Source organism: Rhea pennata, chromosome Z (assembly GCF_028389875.1).
Source record: "Rhea pennata isolate bPtePen1 chromosome Z, bPtePen1.pri, whole genome shotgun sequence".
Classification (NCBI taxonomy): domain Eukaryota; kingdom Metazoa; phylum Chordata; class Aves; order Rheiformes; family Rheidae; genus Rhea; species Rhea pennata.
In genome coordinates, this window is record NC_084702.1 from 16,346,508 (window position 1) to 16,366,943 (window position 20,436).

The window sequence follows — 20,436 nt, forward strand, 5'->3', positions numbered from 1 at the left end:
GATGTGTTCTGATCTGTTGCTTCACTAAACTTCACAACACACTCTTCGGTTTTGCTGACTTGGAATAAATACTCACTACAAAAAGAGATGGAATGATTGACAAGTTACTGTTGTTTTCCTCTTGAAACTACTGGGCTGTTGTCATGTTAGAATGGGTTGCCAGGAAGACCTTCCATCTCTGAAAACATCTAAGAGCTGATTAAAAAAGGGTAGATATGGTTGTCCTGCGGTATTTCAGGGGACTGGGGCAAGAACAGGCATTAAAGCATAGAGTTCAATCAGCTACGTGACTAGGAAAGATTTACTCACTAGATGGCATCTCGAGATGTAGTTGTGTTTGCCCTGTGGCCACAAACATCCTGTATAGTCTTGAGGCAACTTCTGATCTCGGTTTTGCCTTGTGCATGTATGTGTAAAATATGTCTCTTCTCCTGGAAGACATGGTAAGAGAACAAAATCCATAAATGATTTTGTGGCCAATACTTCAGGAATAAAGACCTCATAGACATCAACAGCCATATCTACATCTAACATCTAAAAACAAATACTTCATCTATCATTTTTTTCAGAAATGTTGGATGCTTCCAGGACTAATGGGTAGACCAACACAAGGGTTTTGGTCCACCCATTGCTATTAATAGTGTGCTGTGTATTCAGCACTTCTAAACAGTTACAGTTTTGTATGCTGCTAAATGATAACATCATTTTTATGTAATGTGGAGGTAAAATGTTCAGAAGAAGTCTCAAGTGTGTTTCAGGGAGGTTTAGATTCTGGAAGCATTCCTGAAAATTCAGTATAAATGCCATTTGAAGTATTGCCCTAAAGATAAATTGTTACATTGGCAAGTCTATAATAATCTAAAAAAAAAAAATGACTCTAAAGTATTTTTTTTTTCCTTTTGGGTCCTTCATCATATTTAATATACCAGGACTGTAAATCATGTGGCTTCAGATTGTTAACAGTGAACCCTTCTTTTCTGGGTAGGTATGGGATTTAGAGAGGTTATTTTGGTTTTTTTATCTGTCCATAAAGTAAAAGAGTAAAGTGAAGTATGCACTTGCATTTTCATGGATAATCCGTATAGAGGACTAAAGAACAAAAGAGGAAGAGAAACTGAAGTCCTCTCCCCACCTTGCTGATGCTAATGGCTTGCTAATGCTGCCCTACCATCACATTCAACAGGGATATGGTGCCAATATGTTTGCAATATGCTTGATACTAGTCTCATGCCACTTTGGCAAAGCTTTGTACTGCTGGGTTTCCAGTGCTTGTGTTGGCAAGACAGGGAGGGAAAGCTGTGCATCTTGTTGCTTCCAGTGCTGTCTCTGGGTGGTGATGAGCACATTCAATGAGGACTAGTTGCACCAGCCTGTGCCCAGCCCAAATGAAGCCTGGCTCTTGTAATATAAAGGATTGAACTAAATCCCTTCCACAATGCCAGCAGCTTCAGGAAATACGTTATCTGATTATCTTTTACCACCACTGCTGTGAATCTAGGCAGAGATCTTCTGGTTTGTTTTGAAAATTTGCAGGAGAAAGTTTATCTGTGCATATGGTTCCTAATACTGTCTACAAATGCATAAAACACTGGATGTTTGTAATTTTTGTTTGGGCAGATTGCCACATGCTACTGAATATTAAGGAAATGTGCTAGGGGACATATTTTTTAAAGGATATTTCTCCAAATTGTAGCCCTTAAGAAACAGTGTTTTTGTCACTGTTTCTGTCTTGATTGGTAGATCTCTGTTCCAGGGAAAGGAAAGAAAAGAAGAGAGCCATTTTTAACATCCCCTCTTCACTGCTCAGCAAGCACAGGCAGTTAAGCGTAGGTGGGAACCACTGATACTTTTTCACTCCCTCCCTACTGAAATGCCTCTAGAAGAATTGTTTTTGCTTGATACTGGGTTAGTTTGTGTGTACTTGTGTTTCGTGTTTGTTTTTGTGGTTTGTTGATGCTGGTGACATTCCTTACAGTTTTGGGTCATTGGGACCATTTTAATTAAGAAGTGTGGTAGTGGAGGCAGCCAGAGTCAAACTATAAGTGGAGAAAAGTTAAACTAGCATTATTTTAATGGCTAGCTGCTGGTGCCCCTCTAGGACCTATGGATGAGAGGATCTTTTGATTTTCATTTGTTAAAATTTCTCAGCAAGCTATATTCAGTCATCTGTGAATTTCTTGCAGTAGGAATTGTGAATTTCTTGTAGTAGAAGCTTCTAATGCTCACAGTAACATTTTGTAGTATGCTGAGCTCTGTGGAAAATAGGTCGTTTTATTTTTCTTCAGATACTGTGTTCAGAACTCTTACATGGCTGTAATGAATTGGCTGACATTGAAATCTAAACGAAAGGAAGTGTTTGGAAATATAAGTGATGTCAGATATAACTTTTTTTTCCCCTTAACCAGTTCTGTGATTATGCTTTGATCTTGCAACATACTGAAACTTCCAGACAAAACAATGATTGCTTAAGGAAAGCTGTTGGGTTTGGGATTTTTTTTTGTTTTTCTAATATGACAGAGAAGAAGCTCCTGATCCTCTAGAAATGTTTATCAGATGTGAATTAAGCAAATGTGTAAGAGGTTTCTTGGCGGGGAGAGTTGTTTTCTTTTTTAATAAAGATGGGTATTTCTAAGGCTTGGACAGTCATTTTTAAGAATTTTTTTCAGGAATATGCAGCTCAGTGGATTTGGGGGCAAGTTTTGCTGGTTTTAACCTAGAAGGGCTGGCGTTAATGTTTTTTCCAGTGTAAATCAAATGTATGGAACAGGGAGTTTCTCAGGAAGTCCAGATTCACAGTATTGTCCCATGAGTGGAGCTGTTGTGCTTGCGGAGGAAGTGGACTGGAACTAGTTCGTAGCTTGTTACTTAGTTTTATTCTTGAATCAAAAGCACTTTTCTTTCCCTTTCTTTCAGATCTCCAGGTTTTGGCTTATGCCTTGTTGCAGAAACCATCAATGGCACTATTCTCAGTGCTGAGCTAGCCTCAAACCCTCAGGGCCAGGGAGCTGCTGTGTTGCCTGAGGAATTGGGCCAGAACTGTGCTAAGCTGCTGCTTGAGGAGATCTACAGAGTAAGTGGCCAATATAGCCTGTGTGTATAGCTGAAGGGAAAGAAGGTGCCCTTTACCTGAGGTAAAGGAGTGATTTCAGAGCACCCTCAGACTGGCTTAGATCCAGTGAGAGAAGTGATCTGATGCAGGTAGAGTCTTCTTAATCCAGGTGAGAAGTGTTTTCAAATTGTTCTATGAACTGTATAATGACTTACTGTGCCATGCTCTTTCCTGTCCCCAAGCTGTGTTACCATGAATCACATCAGAGACAAACTGATTTTGTTGCGTGAGAGTTCAGTTAGTTTTACATGGACTGTTGTTGTTTTTAATATCAAGGTGGAGTTGTGAGTCAGAGCTCTGAAACCAGTGGTGGAAATGGGGCATTCTGAGTGGGTGGAGTTGTGAGAAAGAAAAAAAGAAAGAGCAGCTAGTCTCAATATTTGTTGTGGTGATGACAGTCAAATGTGTTGAGATCTGTTGCTTGTATGAGGAATTAGCCAAATGGTTCCTTGGAAAGGAGCTAAAACAGTGTTTACTTAGAAATCTGAGTGCATTACAACCTTCCACAGTGTAATTTTTTGTATTAGAAATGCTTGTTTTCATTTGTGGTGAGGTTTATGTGTGGATGACAGTCTTACAAATGATTTGGTGATTAGAATCATAGTGAGAGTTTCTGATGTAACAAGGAACATAAGTGCTTTTGTTGTGTATCTCAATAAATGTCAAAATAGGTAGCTATTAGTATTGACAAAGCATATTTGGCCTTTAGGAGGCAGCCATCTACAAATTGTACTCGGTGGTTAAGAAAATAATTGCTTTGAATTTGCAGTAACCTGATTGTACTTACAAAACATTAAAATGTCATTAATGAGAGTCTGTGTTTGGTAACTTAGTTATAAAAATGCTTCTTAATCTCACACATCTGTGCTTGTGCTAGCTCACTTAACTGTGTTTATGCTATTTTTTGCTTTGCTTGATATAAACCCTTCTTTCTCTGTTTGAATAACTAGCTAGCCCACTTACTCAATTAATATTTCATTCTGTCTTCCATTAGCATTTTGTCTCTATTTCTTCAGTATACGCTGGAACTCAAGTATAATTGTGACATTCCTGAAGGAAAATGGTCCTTCTTCCACTCCACATGTCTAAAACTTATTCTTAAGTGTACCATGGTTTTAGAGGATAGGGGAAATGCAAATACCTGGGTGCTATAAACAAACTTTGATACTACATTTTCTCTCTCTCTTGAATCAATGCTTGGGTTCCCCAGCTAAATTGTTAGCTCTTCCTTTCCACGTAGATGCAAGCAGTGGAAAAGATGTCATTTTCCTTTCCTGAGTGAGCTGCATAGGTGCTTATGAAGGACTGTGTCATACAGACAATCATGGACTACCAATATAGTTACAGGCTTGAGCAGCTCTGCTGACTGTCCAGACTGGATATGTGAATATCTGCAAAACTGCGAGGAATTGTTTCTAACCCAGGGTTCTTATCTAACACAAATGCTGTAAGCAAATGTTCTTCCTGAGTACAGTTGAGATGCCTTGCATTTGGAAGTTCAGCTCTGAATATACATGGTAAGCCAACAAGTACTCACTGTGATGAAACATCTGTGTGTTTCTCGAGCAATTCAGTATGGTGACAGCCAGCTATTTTTATTTAAATAGGATGAACTGTAGAATATTGCAGCTTCAGTCTTTGAAAAAGAACTGAAATTCAGTACATCTGTTGCTTTGCATAAACCTCTTGGAAAAGATGTTTGGAGAGTCAGATGATAGGAGGCATAAACAGTCCCATTTCCTCATGTTTTTATCAGCAACAGTAGTTGCTTATTTTCCTTTGAAAACCATCCAGCAATTGATAGTTTGAAACAAGTAAGGGAGTCTGTCCAAATATTATACTTTCACAGAGATAGATGCCAGAGAACCTGCAAAATAAGGATATCTAGAAAGGCTATGACCAGTTGTCTGCACTACTGTTGTAGACTGCAGCCATATGAATGTGATGAGTCAAATTCTGCAAAGCAGACCAGGATAGTGAGGATATCCTAGGAAAGCAGAGAAATGTGTTTGGAGAAGAAACAGGGAATCCTTGGATCAGGCAAGTCTTTGAATGTTAAGGTGATGGGCCATCAGGTTTCAGTGTCTTTGGAGATCAAGTTCTCCTGTTTGTGAATGAGATTGTTAGCTGTGATCTGCCATGGCACAGCAGGCTTTCTGGAAAGTTTTTTCCCTTGTGGTCGTCTTTAGATCAGGCCAAAGAGTGACTGACAAGTACTGAGCAGTGCCTTGACTGCTTTCCACCCTTCCCTGCAGCCATTCTCCAAGGAAAAATTGCTGTTTGTGAGGCTGTCTGGTAGTGGTGCTGCTTATCTACTGGAAGCCAAGCCCTCATTCACTGTTCATACATTCCCCACACCTGTCATAGGCAAGTGTCTTCTGTTTTGTAGTTTTCAGAACTCACTCTTGAACTTGTGCATGACTGACAGGCGCACAGATTCACACAGGGCCCTAGGCTGGCATTTGGAAAGATGGACTTTGTCACTGACTTCACTTTCTTTAACTTAGGTCAGTGTGATCCAATGTTGACCACAGAGAAGATATAAAAACACCTTGCAAAGTATGCAATATTTGCTTATTTTTAAGAAACTATTTACTAAGTTTCTTTGCCTGAATTTATGGATTAGCTGTCTGATAAAACAGTATGAAATTTGCATCCTGGCAAAGCCATGCCTGGGACAAGAACAGGTTGCTCTGAGCAGGCAGTCCTGAAGTCCTACTCTCTTTACACTGGCTGATCACTAAATATATGATTCAAAAGTAAAATTCTCTCCCTGTGGTTAGATTCCCTACTGGAGATGAATTTTACTGCATAAGACTATTTCTCACTCTGTCTTTGACTATAGGTCAGAAAGGGGCATCCTAGCAACGTTGGAGGTGATTTGCTGTAGAAGTCAGTCACCTGCAAACCTACCAGAGTTCAGTACTGTTTAAAGGGCCCTGAAACATCTGTTACAATGACAACTTAATGTTAAATGCTTCCTTTCCTAAACCTTAAAAAAATTTAAGAGGACATACTACTCAATCCCTGGAGCTTGATTTGTGTGCATTTATTGACTGAAGGATGCCAGGGCTAATAGACTAAGAACGACTGGCACAGTGCTAATTACAGTAACCCTGAAAGATCAGCATTGTCCTTACAAATCCTTCCTGAGCTTAATTGTTGAAGGCGAACATGAACTTTCCCCTTGTCTTTGAAAGCTGCTAGTTATGGGAACTTCATGTAAATGATGGATGGCAGAATGAGAAGGCCAGGAAGAATTGGAAAAGAATTGTATGTTAATATTCCTTGCAATGAGGAGAACCAGAGGAGGATGCAATGCCTATTTAAGTCTGAGCTACTTCATAAGGCAAGGGTGAGTTTTTAATGGAGGCTTGAGAGGGCGGGAGATGTAGGGCTGTTTTCTTATTTAGCCAGAGGTGAGATGACTAAAAAAATCTCAGGTTTCTTGAGGCACACAAGTATGTATGCACAGGTAAGCAAGGAAACTGTGCTTAAGCCAAAACACTGCCAAGACTAAATTGAACCAAGAGGCAAGCACAGAAGGACAATCCTCTTTGAAACACTGTTGTCCAATATCTGAAATCATTTTTGTACGTGTATGTAGACTGTAGTAGTTTTATTGCCACATTTCAAAACGGACTGGATTTTAAGAAATCTGTTTCTCTAATTGTCTGCTGGATCTTGCTGTGCTCCAATAATGGAGAAACTGCCATAAATTGAAGTAATATGGTCTAGAAGCTGCATCTTGAACTGCTAATGAGTGCCAGCCATTTTGGCACAAGCATCAATACTTTGGCTCAGACTTCACCCATCGCAGTTCCAGTGGGAAGATTGCTTTGGTTTTGGACTCTTGAGTAAGCAGCAGGTGGATTGAGAGATAAAAGTTGGCCTCCTTGGGAGAGGCATATGCTGGTGTGTCATTAGACATAGGTTGCTGCTCTCTCAGGGTTTGATTACAGGCAAATCACTTAATTTCCCTGTATGGCAACTGCCTATGTGGGAGTGGGTATAACAGTGAATTGCTAATATACAACAATAGAAGGGATGACTCTGACTCACTGCAGCAAGAGAGACTTACGTAAGTAGCTGAGATGTGATGGATATATCATGTTTTGCTGTGTTGCACAGGACTTGGTTGTCTCCATGCTTATTGAAGCCTTTGTATAATTTAAGTCTTAAAAATAGGTATTTTATAACGTTTTTTGCTTGAAAACAAAACACATGCACGAAAACAAGCTCAGAAAAAGTTCTTGCTTCATGCAAGTGGTAAAGAGCTAACTGACTATAAATACAGAAAGCTGCTATCTGAAATGCTTATTACCAAACTTTCAACTGCTTCCAGCTGCTTCTTGGAGATGTTTCAGATTTGCTAACGCAGCTGGTGAGAACTGTTACTTCAGGTGCACTAACAAATCCTGCAAGTACCTTGATTTCTCAAGACAGAGCATGGTTTTCTTCAGTCCCATGAAGAACATCAGACTGAATGCATAAACCCCTTGATGGTATGGTAGCTTTGCACAGTTAACGCCAAAAGGGCTGCAGTAGGAGACAGCAGAGCAGCTGCTAGGAGGTAGGTGGCCTTGGAGCTGGTACATAATGAAGGTACATCCTTTCTTTGCATGAAATGTAGAGTATTTTTCAGAACAGAGCTGAGATTTGTTGCTGTGAGGCAAAGCTATCTTGAAAATTAAACCTTCAGTAATTCTTCTTGGAAAGGTCCTCCTTTCCGCCTTCTGGCTGACTAAATGCACCAAAGTTGTTGCATTGTTTTCTCAATGTGTGTATTCCTAACTTCATTTTTCCCCTCTCTTACCTTTTTGGATGGTAGTGATACCTCTTAAAATGGTGGCAGGCTGCTCCTTGCCCACAAAGCTGTTGGTTTGCCTTGTTACAGAGTTTTAAAAGGGTTACTTGCCAATTTTGCTCTTTCTAGAGATTCTGTTCAGAGAGTTTAGCATCAGGCCTCTGGTTCAGTTAGAAACTGTTCACAGATTTCTCATGGCTTTGAACCAAATGAATATGAAGAAAATCCAAAAGAATGTTATGCCAGATATTTTTTCTATTTTCAATTTATTTGCATAGTTGTAGTTGGTAAATTCTCTACATAACTCTCAAATGAATATATTTAATTTTAAATAATTTTTAGTTTTATTTTCAGACTTTATAAACAACCAGCCTTCCAATTCCAATTTATATATTCATTATAATTACCTCCCCCAATACAAAACAACTTACCCTGCATGTACCATGCATAACTGGAAGAAAACCAGTGTCACTCCAGTCTTCAAGAAGGGCAAGAAGGAGGACACAGGCAACTATAGGCCAGTCAGCCTCACCTCCATCCCTGCTAAGGTGATGGAACAGCATCCTGGATGTCATCTCCAAGCATATGGAGGAAAAGAAGGTGATCAGGAATAGTCAGCATGGATTTACCAAGGGGAAATCCTGCTTAACCAACCTGATAGCCTTCTATGATGGAATGACTGGCCGGGTAGATGAGGGGAGAGCAGTGGATGTTGCGTACCTTGACTTCAGCAACGCTTTAGACACTGTCTCCCAGAACATCCTCCTAGAGAAGCTCAGCAAGTGTGGGTTAGACGAGTGGACAGTGAGGTGGATTGAGAACTGGCCAAATGGCAGAGCTCAGAGGGGTGGCCTGGAGTCTAGTTGGAGGCCTGTGGCTAGTGGCGTCTCCCAGGGCTCAGTACTGGGTCCCATCCTGTTCAACTTCTTCATCAATGACCTGAATGAGGGGACAGAGTGCCTCCTCAGCAAGTTTGCTGATGATGCCAAGCTGGGAGGAGTGGCTGACTCTGGCTGACTCTGGCTGACACCGGAGGACTGTGCTGCCATTCAGAGAGACCTGGACAGGCTGGAGAGCTGGGCGGAGGGGAACCTCCTGAGGTTCAACAAGGGCAAGTGCAGAGTCCTGCACCTAGGGAAAAATAACCCTAGGCACCAATACAAGCTAGGGGCTGACCTTCTGGAGAGCAGCTCTGCAGAGAAAGACCTGGGAGTGCTGGTGGGTGACAAGTTGACCATGAGCCAGCAATGTGCCCTTGTGGCCAGGAAGGCCAATGGTGTCCTTGGGTGCATTGGTAAGAGTGTTGCCAGCAGGTGGAGGGAGGTGATCCTGCCCCTCTCCTCAGCCCTGGGGAGGCCTCATCTCGAGTACTGTGTCCAGTTGTGGGCTCCCCAGGACAAGAGAGACATGGAGCTACTGGAGAGAGTCCAGCGTAAGGCTACGAAGATGATCAGAGGGCTGGAGCACCTGCCCTATGAGGAACGGCTGTGAGAGCTGGGCCTCTTCAGCCTGGGGAAGAGAAGCCTGAGGGGGGATCTGATCAATGTGTACAAGTACCTGAAGGGAGGGTGTCAAGGGGATGGGGACAAACTCTCTTCAGTTGTCCCATGTGACAGGACAAGAGGCAATGGGCAGAAATTGAAAGGAAGTTCCGCCTGACCGTGAGGGGGAATTTCTTTCCCTGTGAGAGTGACGGAGCCCTGGCACAGGTTGCCCAGAGAGGTTGTGGAGTCTCCTTCTGTGGAGATCTTCAAGGCCCACCTGGATGCAACCCTGTCTAACATGCTGTAGGTGACCCTGCTTGAGCAGGACTAGATGATCTCCAGAGGTCCCTTCCATCCTTGCCAATTCTGTGATTCTGTTTCTTCACTTGAGTGTAGTATTTGAGTTCTACATAATTTTGTGTGTGGCTCTTTCACATAGCAACAAATACATTTCTTTCTATTATAAATACAGGGGGAAATGCAAACGTAAAACACAAAAATTAGCAGTATGGGCTTTGGTGGAGGTGTAGGAAACAACTTTTAACTTGCTGTTTTGAGGCTGTTACAGCTGAACTATTTGTCCAAAATTCATTTTAAAATGTTGAAGTACTGCAATTCAGATGCATCAATAATCTTCAAATGCACATGAACTATTAAGGAACTGAATTTTCAGTTGACCGCAAAGAATGAAATGCAGAAGTTCACTTCTCCCTGATGCTTGAAGTTGTTCATTAAAGTTCAGAAATCCTTCATTGTTTTCATTCTGTGATGTTAAAGTGAACAGGTTGGAAGAATGGGTAGAGTGCTTTAATGTGACATTGTTATTGTATTGTATTGTTTTGTTTTGTTTTTACTTCTATTCCTTTCCTAACCCCAACTGTGAAATTAATGTCATTGGTACAAAATCTAGATTTTATATTTTTGACCCTTAAAAATTGAGAGAGGTTATAGCGGTTATTCAGCCTTTTAAGTCAATCCTTCTCCTCTATTACTTTCCTCTTATCCCAGTTTCTGGTTTGTACAGAGATTAATTACTGAAACATTTTTGGTTTGCAGGGAGGCTGTGTAGATTCAACAAACCAGAGCCTTGCTCTGCTCCTCATGACCCTTGGACAACAGGATGTTTCCAAAATCCTGTTGGGACCTCTGTCTCCATACACGTAAGTTGTTTCATTCAGCTTAATTATCCAGTCTCATTTAATTTGCTAGTTATACTGCAAACTAGTTTTTGTATATGGAAGACTTTGCCTGTGGCTGTGAGTAGAACAACTTGTTCCATCTTCAAAAGAGACATGTGGTTAAATTACCTTGTATTTATTTGTACAGGTTGGAAGGTGATTCCTTACTGCCTGGTTCTGAGGCAATTAAAATTGAAGAGATGGGGCTTTTTGTTGGATCTTGGTCTTGGATTGGATGTCTGCATCAGTTAGCTTTTTGTTGCCTAGCATATGCTGCTGTGTTTTCCTAGTGATCTTCCTGTAGCTCTGGCAGTAAATTGAATGTGTTTTGAATGGCTAGCCACATGCCAAAGATACGACAGCCCAAAGGAAGGGGCTCTGGAGTTCAACTCATGGAGCCTATCTGCAGCCTCAGAGCTTTAGTCCTCTCATGCAGTGGATTTCTATCTTGTTTTTTAGCCTGTTTTTACTAAACGTTTGTCTGCAGCTGGTAATGCTTTAGAGGAGAGAAAGGTGATACATTTCTTCTCATTTTGCTCATTACAACACACAAGTTAGGATAAAGTGCATCTGTATCAAGAATTTCATTTAGTCTAGCTGGTTGACAAGTGATTGACTAGACCACAGTTGTTCAGAGACTGAACTGTTGTTCTTTGATCAGGACAGGGGTGGAGGGTTGTTTATCTGACAATGATAACCAAACAACAAGACCATGAACTGTCCTTTTTCGGTTATCATGGTACCGGTGCTGTATACGTGAAAGGTACAGTACTGTGATAACTGAAGAATGGTGGTGCCATCACGTGATAGCTAGCAATTGCCTCAGTGCTGTCAAACCCCTGAGACCTTGGAAACAACATCCATCAGACTTTGAGGGAGAGAAGGGGAAGCCTCCCATTGCATAGGGGAAAAGTAATTCTTGAAAAGTAAGTCCATATGAAAGGCTTAGAGTACATAGCAGTGTTTGAAGTGCACAGTTAAGTGTATGAAACAAACCAGTGCTTTCTCTCTCTCTCTCTCTCTCTCTCTCTCTCTCTCCCTCTTTTTTTTCTGATACTATGAAAGTCAGGTGAACACATGATTTTAAGCGGGTTGATTTCAAATGGATGTTGCTTCTCCCAGTCTGGGGGTGTATGGCCAGGATGAAGGTCAGGAGCAGATGTTGTGAAGCAGCGTGTCACGTGAGCTTGAATCACTCTGTCTGTAGCATGCCTTGCCCTCACTAATGCAGCTAGTTAGGGATTGGGAAGTTTAGCTCCAAAGCAGTTCAGCAGATTTTGTGAGAGCATTTTTGAACTGAATTTGAAATGAATTACAATACTTTCATGCTATATTGTCCCTACTCTTCTCTCTTGGGCCTGTGATATCTTTTCTGCATTTAACACTTTCAACCCACAGAATCCAAAGCTATTTATAAACCATTTACTGTAAACTGACTTCCCTGTCTAGCACAATGCAGCACAAACGTGACAGTTCACCTGGTGGCTTAGAGTGCTGTGAGGAGACGTGGTGCTTTGGAATATGTCCAGCGCAATGAGAAAATAGATTCCACGTGTAACTGCATAGTTACCTGAGAGACACTCTCCTCTGCTAAAGTTATGGGGAGCCATGTGCTGAACAGGGCTGTCAGGCATGCTGTTGGAGACTCTAGCCCTAGAAAGACCACTTAGCTTGTGGCTATTTGGATTTTCTCCTCTTGGTTTATATTGTGGATGTTGCAGAATTGAGCACCTGTCTGCCAAATTGAACTTAAAATCAGATGTTAAGTGCTGGCTGTGTTGCTGCTGCACTGAAGTATATACAGTATCACATCTAAAATCCTGCAAGAGATTAGAGTCTTTCAGGCTGGGCCTCAGCATGCAGATGAATGGGAGAAAGCACAGGATAAACCAGAGAATAAAAGAGGAAGAGCAAAGGGGAATCATTGTTACAGGCATGACTGTCCTTTAAAAGGAAAAAGAAAGTTCTCCTGCATCCTCTGGAGAAAGTTGAACAAACCAGCTCAGTTGATTAGAGTGTGATGCTAATAATGCCAAGGTCACGGGTTTGATCCACGTATGGGCCACTCATTTGAGGGTTGGACTAGATAGATGATCTCTAGAGGTCCCTTCCAACCTTACCATTCTATGATTCTATGAAACTACATTTTTTAACTGCTTCAGAGCTTTAATGCATGACGCAAGACCACCCAAAAGGGTAGAGGGCAATTGGACAAGGCAGAGCAGCAGCACATACATAAAGCATAAAGGGAAGAAGAGGGCTGAGATCAAACAGAAGTCTGAACTTTACTGGACAAGAGACAGGCAAGAGGAGGCAATCTCTGCTTAGTTGGACATGCTTATCTGTGGCTGCTGCTGCTTTTTCTTTGCTGCTCTTTCCCACTCCCATTTATGTGGAAACCACTAGAAAGCAGCCTGTCGGCACATGCCTAACTCACCATCCTCAGGGCTTCACAATGTGTTGGGCTTGCAGCAGCACAAATGCTCCCACACGGAGAACCAGGGACCTGCTCATGTTCAAAATCCAGCCCCTTTGAGTGGGCTCGCTAACTTACAAACTTCCTTGGCATGCCATGGGATGTAGCATTGGGGGTGCCCTGGGCTTCCAAATGGGGCATAGGGCACCAGGCATGTCCAGGAACTGCTGACTGAGGCTGTGCATCGCTTCATCTCCATGAGTGACAGCCTTCTCCTCCTCTCGCCAGCATGACTGGGGCAAACTTGAAGGGGGACGGTTGTGTGGCTGCAGGGTCCCCCCACTTCCCCCAGTGCTGCATTTGTGGCTGGGTGCCGCTTGCATGAGCTCTGTGACAGTGAGCTCTATTTTAAGAGCAAATGAATAAGGAAGCTGTTGTCCGTGCCATGGTCTGCTCTGGCAGTGGTGATCTGCTGGCTGGTTGCTTTGCCCTGACAGTAAGCTCAAATGGGTGAAGTGGATATGTACCTCTTTATGTCACTTAACAGGCTGCTGGGAAAAGAGGGCATTTATGTAAACAAACTTTTTAATGCTTTTTTTCTTTTTTCCTTTTTTGGTAGTACAGTGATTTTTAATTTGAAACTGGCAGGCCCTGAGGGAAATCTCTCGTGTGGCTCACTCTGCTCTCCCCGAGTCTGGAAAGGTGTTCAGCTCTGTCCTATTCTTGCTCAAACATACACTTCAAATTTTAGTCAAAATAAAACTGCTTTATACTCTTGCTCTCTCAGTCTGTCCATGCATATTTGGTGCTGCCTCTACTGTTTGGGATGTAAACCTTCCCACACCTGATCTTAAACACCTTCAAGCTAGTACAAACTCCCTCTCTACTTCCCCTTGTTACAGATCACTGTTTTCCTCTCCTTTTTCTCCTTTTGTAGTAGAGTTCTTGCCGCTTGTGCTTTCATTGCTTCTAGGCAGAGCCAACCTCACACTGTCTGCAAGTTCTCCCTCAATGTCCCTAGGCAGCCTCTCTTTCTCTCCCACCAAGTCTCTCTCTTTCTGTATGGAGGCTGTGGCAAAGCCCTGTTTTTTTTCTTTTCCCTCACTCTGCCTTTATTCTAAAGGAGGAAGAGCTAGAGGAAGCATGATAAACTATATATGTACAGAGAGAGGTGCAGGTTGAACTGATCCCAGAGACGTGTTGCAGAGTTTGCTGAGCAGCCCGTAGGATTGTGGCCTAGCCTTTGGCTCCATACTGCCTTTGGTATTTACATAGTTTGTTCTGCGCCCTCCTTGCTGTTCAGCACTCCCCATTCCTGATGTTTTGGGCTTGACTGCTCTCTTGTTGTGCTGCCAGGGCTCTGGGAAAGAACCCAGCTTAGAAGGCAGATTGGTATGGAGCTTGTTGCCCATCAACTTTATTAACAATTTGTGCCAACATATTTGCCTATTTGCCTATTATAACAACTGTGCAGCTGGGGAGTCATGAAGGATAAGACACACTAATTCTTTAAGCTGCCTGGTCCTTTGAGAGATGCAAGCTATGGTGACTATGATGAGCAGGTCACCAACCCAGGAGGTAGGGTAGAAAGGTGTATGTAGCATGCAGGCAGATAAGGCAATTCCTGCTCCTGTTTTCGTTGTCATAGGAAGTTCCTCCCTGAAGAATTCCTATTCCCAAGACTTTTGCTGTACTCCATGCTTGGACAGTCCCAGAGTTTTGGGAATAGGAGTTTTGAGGCCTTGTGATGTTGCAGTGGGGGCTGTCCTACCACCTTGGCTTCCTGCTTCCCGTTTTGTGGGTACTTTCTCTTAATTTAGGGTCATGACATAAGTGTGACCGACATGCTCTCAGCTTGTACAGCAGTGGCTTTTTCCAGGTTGCCAGCCAAACAAATGGAGTGGATGTGCACCTACTCCTTCCTCAAAGGTTAAACTTCATCTAACAAGGGCACATGCCAATTGTTGTAAGATTAAAGCTTAGTTTGAGATTCCAGTCTTGCTAATGACTATGACCAGAAAAGACCAGAATCGTCATGAGCATTTAACAGTTTTCTGTTTATAGCTTTTCGGTGTAATTGTTTGTTCCCTGTTTTGGGCAGGTCAGTAAAAATGTTCTCTATTTTTTTTTGCACTGCTCATCAATTTTTCTGTTGCTTTCCCTCTAGCCGGGGGGCAGTCCCTCTAGTTTCTAGCCAGAGGCTGTATCTATTCAGTCTCTTCGTGCTTCTGATTCTAAAATGATGAAGGAAAAGTTCTTAGATTTTTAGGGATTTTTTTTTTCTAGGTTTTTTTGTTTTGTTTTGTTTCTGAAAATGAAGAAAGAAAACAGGCAGAATCCAGAATCTGAAAGAGAGTCTAAAGAACCATTAACTTAGCAGTGGGGAAGTTTGTAATACAATCCAAATACATACTTTAGAATCTGATATCCCATCTTTTAAAGCATGCCCCCAAGGCCAACTTTTTGGCTATCTCAATTTATTTCTACTTAAAACAATGAGAGTGGGGGAGGAGTTGGTCAGTTTCTTCTGGCTGTAATGGAGAGTCCACCTCTTGGGTAAGTGACCTCACTTGGCCATGCCTCCTCTTTATCTTCTCTGTCTCCCTCACTAGTTTGCCCTGCTATGTTACAGGTTATTCCTTTTATCTCTGCTTATACATGGAAGGCAGTGGTTTCAGCAGGTGGTTCACTAGCCACTTCCATAATGCAAGTGAGAACAATTTTTGGAAGATGGGACCTGTAGACTCATTTCTCTGTATTAAGCAATCTTCTCTGCTCTATTCTCAGAGCCAGACTTTGTGCGTACCTCACTGGAATTAATGCTAGAAGATACTGTTAATGAGCTTTTTATTTTGTTTCTTACACTCTGTTTGTTATCTCTCCTTCAGAATTGAGTTTCTGCGACACCTGCGAAGCTTCTTCCAGATCATGTTTAAAATTGAAACAAAGTCCCCTGAGGAGGACCACAAGGGTGGGGAGAAAGTTTTAATGACATGTGTCGGCGTTGGATTTTCCAACCTGAGTAAAACAATAAGATAAAACATCTGCAGATTTTCTGAAATGGGGTGACAGAAAACACCGGAAAGATCTGATATAACAATGTGAGAACCTACCTTTCCCTGTGCTTATTCTGGAACCAGGAAAACCAGCGGTGATCCCAGTGCAGAGGTACCCAAGCTTGCTGCATGTAAACAATAAAGCTGCCTTCAGGCTGTTTAGGCCTGTATTGTATATGAACACAATGCTGCTATTGTGCTGCATGGAATGGCTGGCCAGAGTCTCAGCTGGCTTGGGACTTCTTGCACTGTGCTCCAGTGCATGGGACACAGGTGCCTCTTACATTCTTGTGCCCCTCTTCCCATGCCCTCAAGCCTTAAATGCAATGGGTGCTCCTCTACTTGTCATTATGTGTATCTTCAAGCTTCACTCTTAGCTTTTTCTGAAAGGTTTAGATAGAGAAGGGAAACAGGATTGACCAAAATGAGACTTGCAGTGCAAAACAAATGATCACAACAGAAACATTAGATTCTTTGAGTAATTGCAGAGATAATACTGGCATGGAAATTCTGGTACAAGCTGGAGCAATAATTTCTGATTCATATACCATGTATGCATAGAACTTGTCAAATGCTTTGCTCCTGTTCAGGTTGGCCAAATGGTAGTTTTGCAGAGCTGAAAAACTATGTCTTTTAATTTTCTTTAATGGGAGAATGCTGCAGAAAAGATCACAGCCCATACTTGTTTATTCTAGCCTGCTTTGCAAGAAGCTGCAGAAGAAATCTCCTTGCAGTTTTCAAATGATTCTGTATATTCCCGTCAGGTTTGTTTGGCATGCCGCAAACTGCAGTTTACGGCTGGTTGTGAAGGGTAGCAACAAAGCTGTATAGGCTTTGAGGAATAAAACTATATTCAGTTTGTGCCAGCATAGTTAGTGCAGCTGCTCCATTCTGGGAAGAGTGGATTATCATGGATGGCCACTGTTTGGATTAATCAGTGCTAATGGTTCATATCGGGATAAAAAGACATAGCCGAGAAAGGCTTTCGGTAGATTCTGGGCAAACCTGCTGAAGTTAATGCTGAACACCTGATATAAAGAGAGTGAGTTATACTGGGCTTCAGGTTAGGCTCATTGAAATGAGTTTGTGGTAAAGTGAATCCACGTCAAAAGCTGGTATATATGGCAAATACTAGTGACTGTGTTATAATGGTCTTATAAACTTTATCCAATGCTACTATAGAGTGGGCATTTCCTCTCTAATATGAAAAATGTATATTGGACCCAAACAGAACTTTGACAAAAAGGTAGGAATTTGGTGATTTATGAGCTCTTGGAGACTGTGAGTCATTTTTGTACTGTACTTTGTTCTTGTTGCAATCTGTCTAAACATATTTTGGAAAAATAAAGAATTTTTTTCTAAATAAGATTTTATTTCTCCCTTTAAAAAAACAAAACCTTTTCCACCAGCCCTGTAGTTTGGTAACTGAAAGAATAAACAGCTATTTTGAACTTATCTGTGAAAAGAGTGGTTTGGGAGGTTGTGTCTTAGAGGGTGGCCGTTTAATAGCTTTCCAAAACTTAAGGTACAGATGGGGAAACTCCAACTAATACAGTAGAATCCAAAATAAAAGATTTCAAATCTTTATATTTTTTAAATTTAAAATTACTTTAGAAAAGGCTGACAGGCATAGGAGTATTCTTACCTTGCTCCCCGTCAACATTTATACAATGAAAAATCTTGGAATTCTTCAAATAAAAATTACTCTAAGCACAGGGAGCCATTTTCACAACAAAAAGGTGAAATAACGCAAGCTGAGATTAGTAGCCACGAAAGTAAAGACATAAAATCTACTAATAAGAGATACAAATTTGGAGCACAGCTCAGATTTCTAAAATCAGCATAAATAAAAATTGGAAAGCATTGTCAGAACTTCAAAAGTTAAGAGCTTTATTGCCTTTAAAGTTTTTAAAGCTTTTAGCTTTTGAAGTTCTGACATTTCCAAATGTTCCACTTACAGCAGACATTCAAATGACAATGCATTACCCAGGCAGCAGATTCCATAGCAATAGAGTACTTATGTTATAAAATTACCTGTGCTTAACCAAACCTTGATGTTAAAGTTGGGTTGCTAACCCTTAGCCCTGCTGAGAGAAAACAACCAGATTGCATAGGTCTGCAACAAACTGCTTTCTGTGACTCAAAGCTTATTGCTTTACAGGATGGAGAGAAAAATACATATATACATACATGTGTGTATGTATGGAAGAAATACTGTCTAGAACAGCCAGTTTCTGGAGAAATAGAAACAGCTCTAGAAAAGGTTTTAGGTAAAAGCTTTCTTGAAATTGTTTGGTATTTACATTTTGTGAAAGGTACTTGTTTGGAAATTCTGCAGATAGAATTTGTTTATTTGCAGAACATGGATAAACTTTGTGTGTGTGTGTGTGTGTGTGTGTACTGATCCCACAAGCAGCAGGATAGCTCAAGTTTAGTTTTGGAGCTGGACAAAGGGACTTAGTTTTTGATGAGGACAATTTATTGTCTTCATAGTATTAGACTTCATGGCAAGGATACTCATCTATTGGGAGATGCCTGTTCATCTCAGTTGATACTGGTAGATTTAAGTCTCTGATTTGAAATGGTCACCTGTACGTAAATAATTCTGCACTTAACTGAGTACGGTGTTGAACTTAGTTCATCTTTCTGGGTGAAGCATTCTACTAACACCCATCTGCTGCAAAAGTGAAACTTTTCTACTTACAGAAAGCTTTAAGGATAGACAACAAGGTAGAGGTGTGGGAGGGGACTAGTTAACAAAAATACTTTATAATGTACATTTTAATTGGAATATTTTTAACATTCACATATAGAGAGGGTCAAGGAAGCACAGAGAAATATTTTGGAAGAATTTAATCAGAACATCTGATAAAATGGAAGATCTTTTACTTAAAACTTGCCTAACAGGAAAGGCTGCTATTGTGGTGATGTGAAAAGCATTTACAAAATGTGTGTTTACCTTGCACCTACTTCCATTTTGAAATATGCATTGTTAAACTCTATTCTATTTCTGACATACGGTGAAAACTTGTCCACAGCTTCTGTGGTTAGATTGTAAAATTCACATTAACTTGCTGCAGGACAGGTTCTGGAGTAGCAGAGATTATGCTGAAGGTGAAACTGCTTTAGTCCAAGCCAGTGCAGTTTAGTGAAGTTATATAGCTGGAAACCAGTGCAATAAATGCCTTGGAAAGCACATAGTAGGTAAGTTAAGCAGGCCAAAACAGTGAATGCATGGTCCTGGGTAATATTTTCAGAATAGTGGTTATATTTCTGTTAGGGCATAGATACTCTCTCTTCTTTCCCCTATGCCACAGGTGATACCAGGAGTCAAACAGATTTTGTTTCAAGCCACTGAGACATATTTCTGCTGCCTGCAGGCTCTGACATTCACCTTTGAGTTTTTCAGTTTTGTCCTTGAGATAGCTACAGGAGGGGAAAATAGAAATGAAAGAAAAGCATCAGCTTTCAGGAGGAATTATTTTACTGATTTGAGTTTCTAGTGAGTAGTGTGATATTGTACAGCTGTCCCCACATATTCACTTTGCATGTCCGGTGAAAGTATTTCTGTTTAGTCTGGATCACTGCAGAATGACCAATCTAAAGGCATGCTGCTATCTCAGTGCAACTGTAAACAAAAGACATGTTAGGGGCAACTTCTGCAATTACTGTTTTGGTCTTGGTAGGCTCTTTCTTAGAAGATCATTCTCGGTGTGCCCCATGTACAATTCCTACTGTCTCACCAAGGAGCAACATTATCAAGCTCTGAAAAACCCCTATTACTTGTGTAGTCAGTGGGAGAATACAGAAAGTCCTGCAAAGAGGAGAGCATGTGGGTTTAGTTCTTCTGTGACAGCATGATGCATGCAACGAAGGAAAGTGATGCAATTTGTCAGAGCATCAGCATGACCAAATAGGACTTGCACTAAATAAAGTGAAGTTATGACATTGTTATCACACAACAAATCTTTCTAACACATAGTCTATCTGTAGCAGCAGATGTTGTATATGGGTGCTAATCTTCTCCCTCCCAGGACAGTAGGAAAAATACTTCATTACAAATAAACAGATATCGATCAATGATATAACTGCAAGGAAAAAAAGCCCCAAAAGCAGCTCCTCCCTTGTAATATGAGGGTAAAGAGTGGCAGGGGGGTGCATGAGAGCACTGCTGCTGACACTCCCTGGGCCCGTGTGACTGTGTTGAGAACTGGCCCTTTGCACTTGTGGGGGCAGATGAGCATCTTTGCATGTGTGTCCTCATGCTGCACGTGTGCCAGAGAGCTGGTGCTCCCCCTGCCCTTCGCTGTCAGCATGGCTAGTCTTTCCAGGCAGCATTCGCTGAGCTGCTCGTACAACAAACTTAGGAAGCAAATACTGCCTTAA

General features: G+C 41.5%; 1 protein-coding gene across 2 annotated transcripts in view; it reads left to right on the forward strand.

Annotated features, from left to right (window-relative positions):
- The window catches only part of RCL1 (RNA terminal phosphate cyclase like 1), a 32,767-nt gene extending 15,314 nt beyond the window's left edge, over positions 1–17,453 (forward strand). The window contains exons 7-9 of one of the 2 annotated variants that reach the window (XM_062599482.1): positions 2,914–3,070; positions 10,457–10,560; positions 15,883–17,453. In XM_062599482.1, the coding sequence (XP_062455466.1) occupies positions 2,914–3,070; positions 10,457–10,560; positions 15,883–16,033 (412 nt within the window). In that variant the 3' untranslated portion in view covers positions 16,034–17,453. The remainder of the gene's footprint in view (positions 1–2,913; positions 3,071–10,456; positions 10,561–15,882) is intronic. The other variant, XM_062599483.1, reaches the window with a different exon arrangement.
- Positions 17,454–20,436: the final 2,983 nt, after the last annotated feature.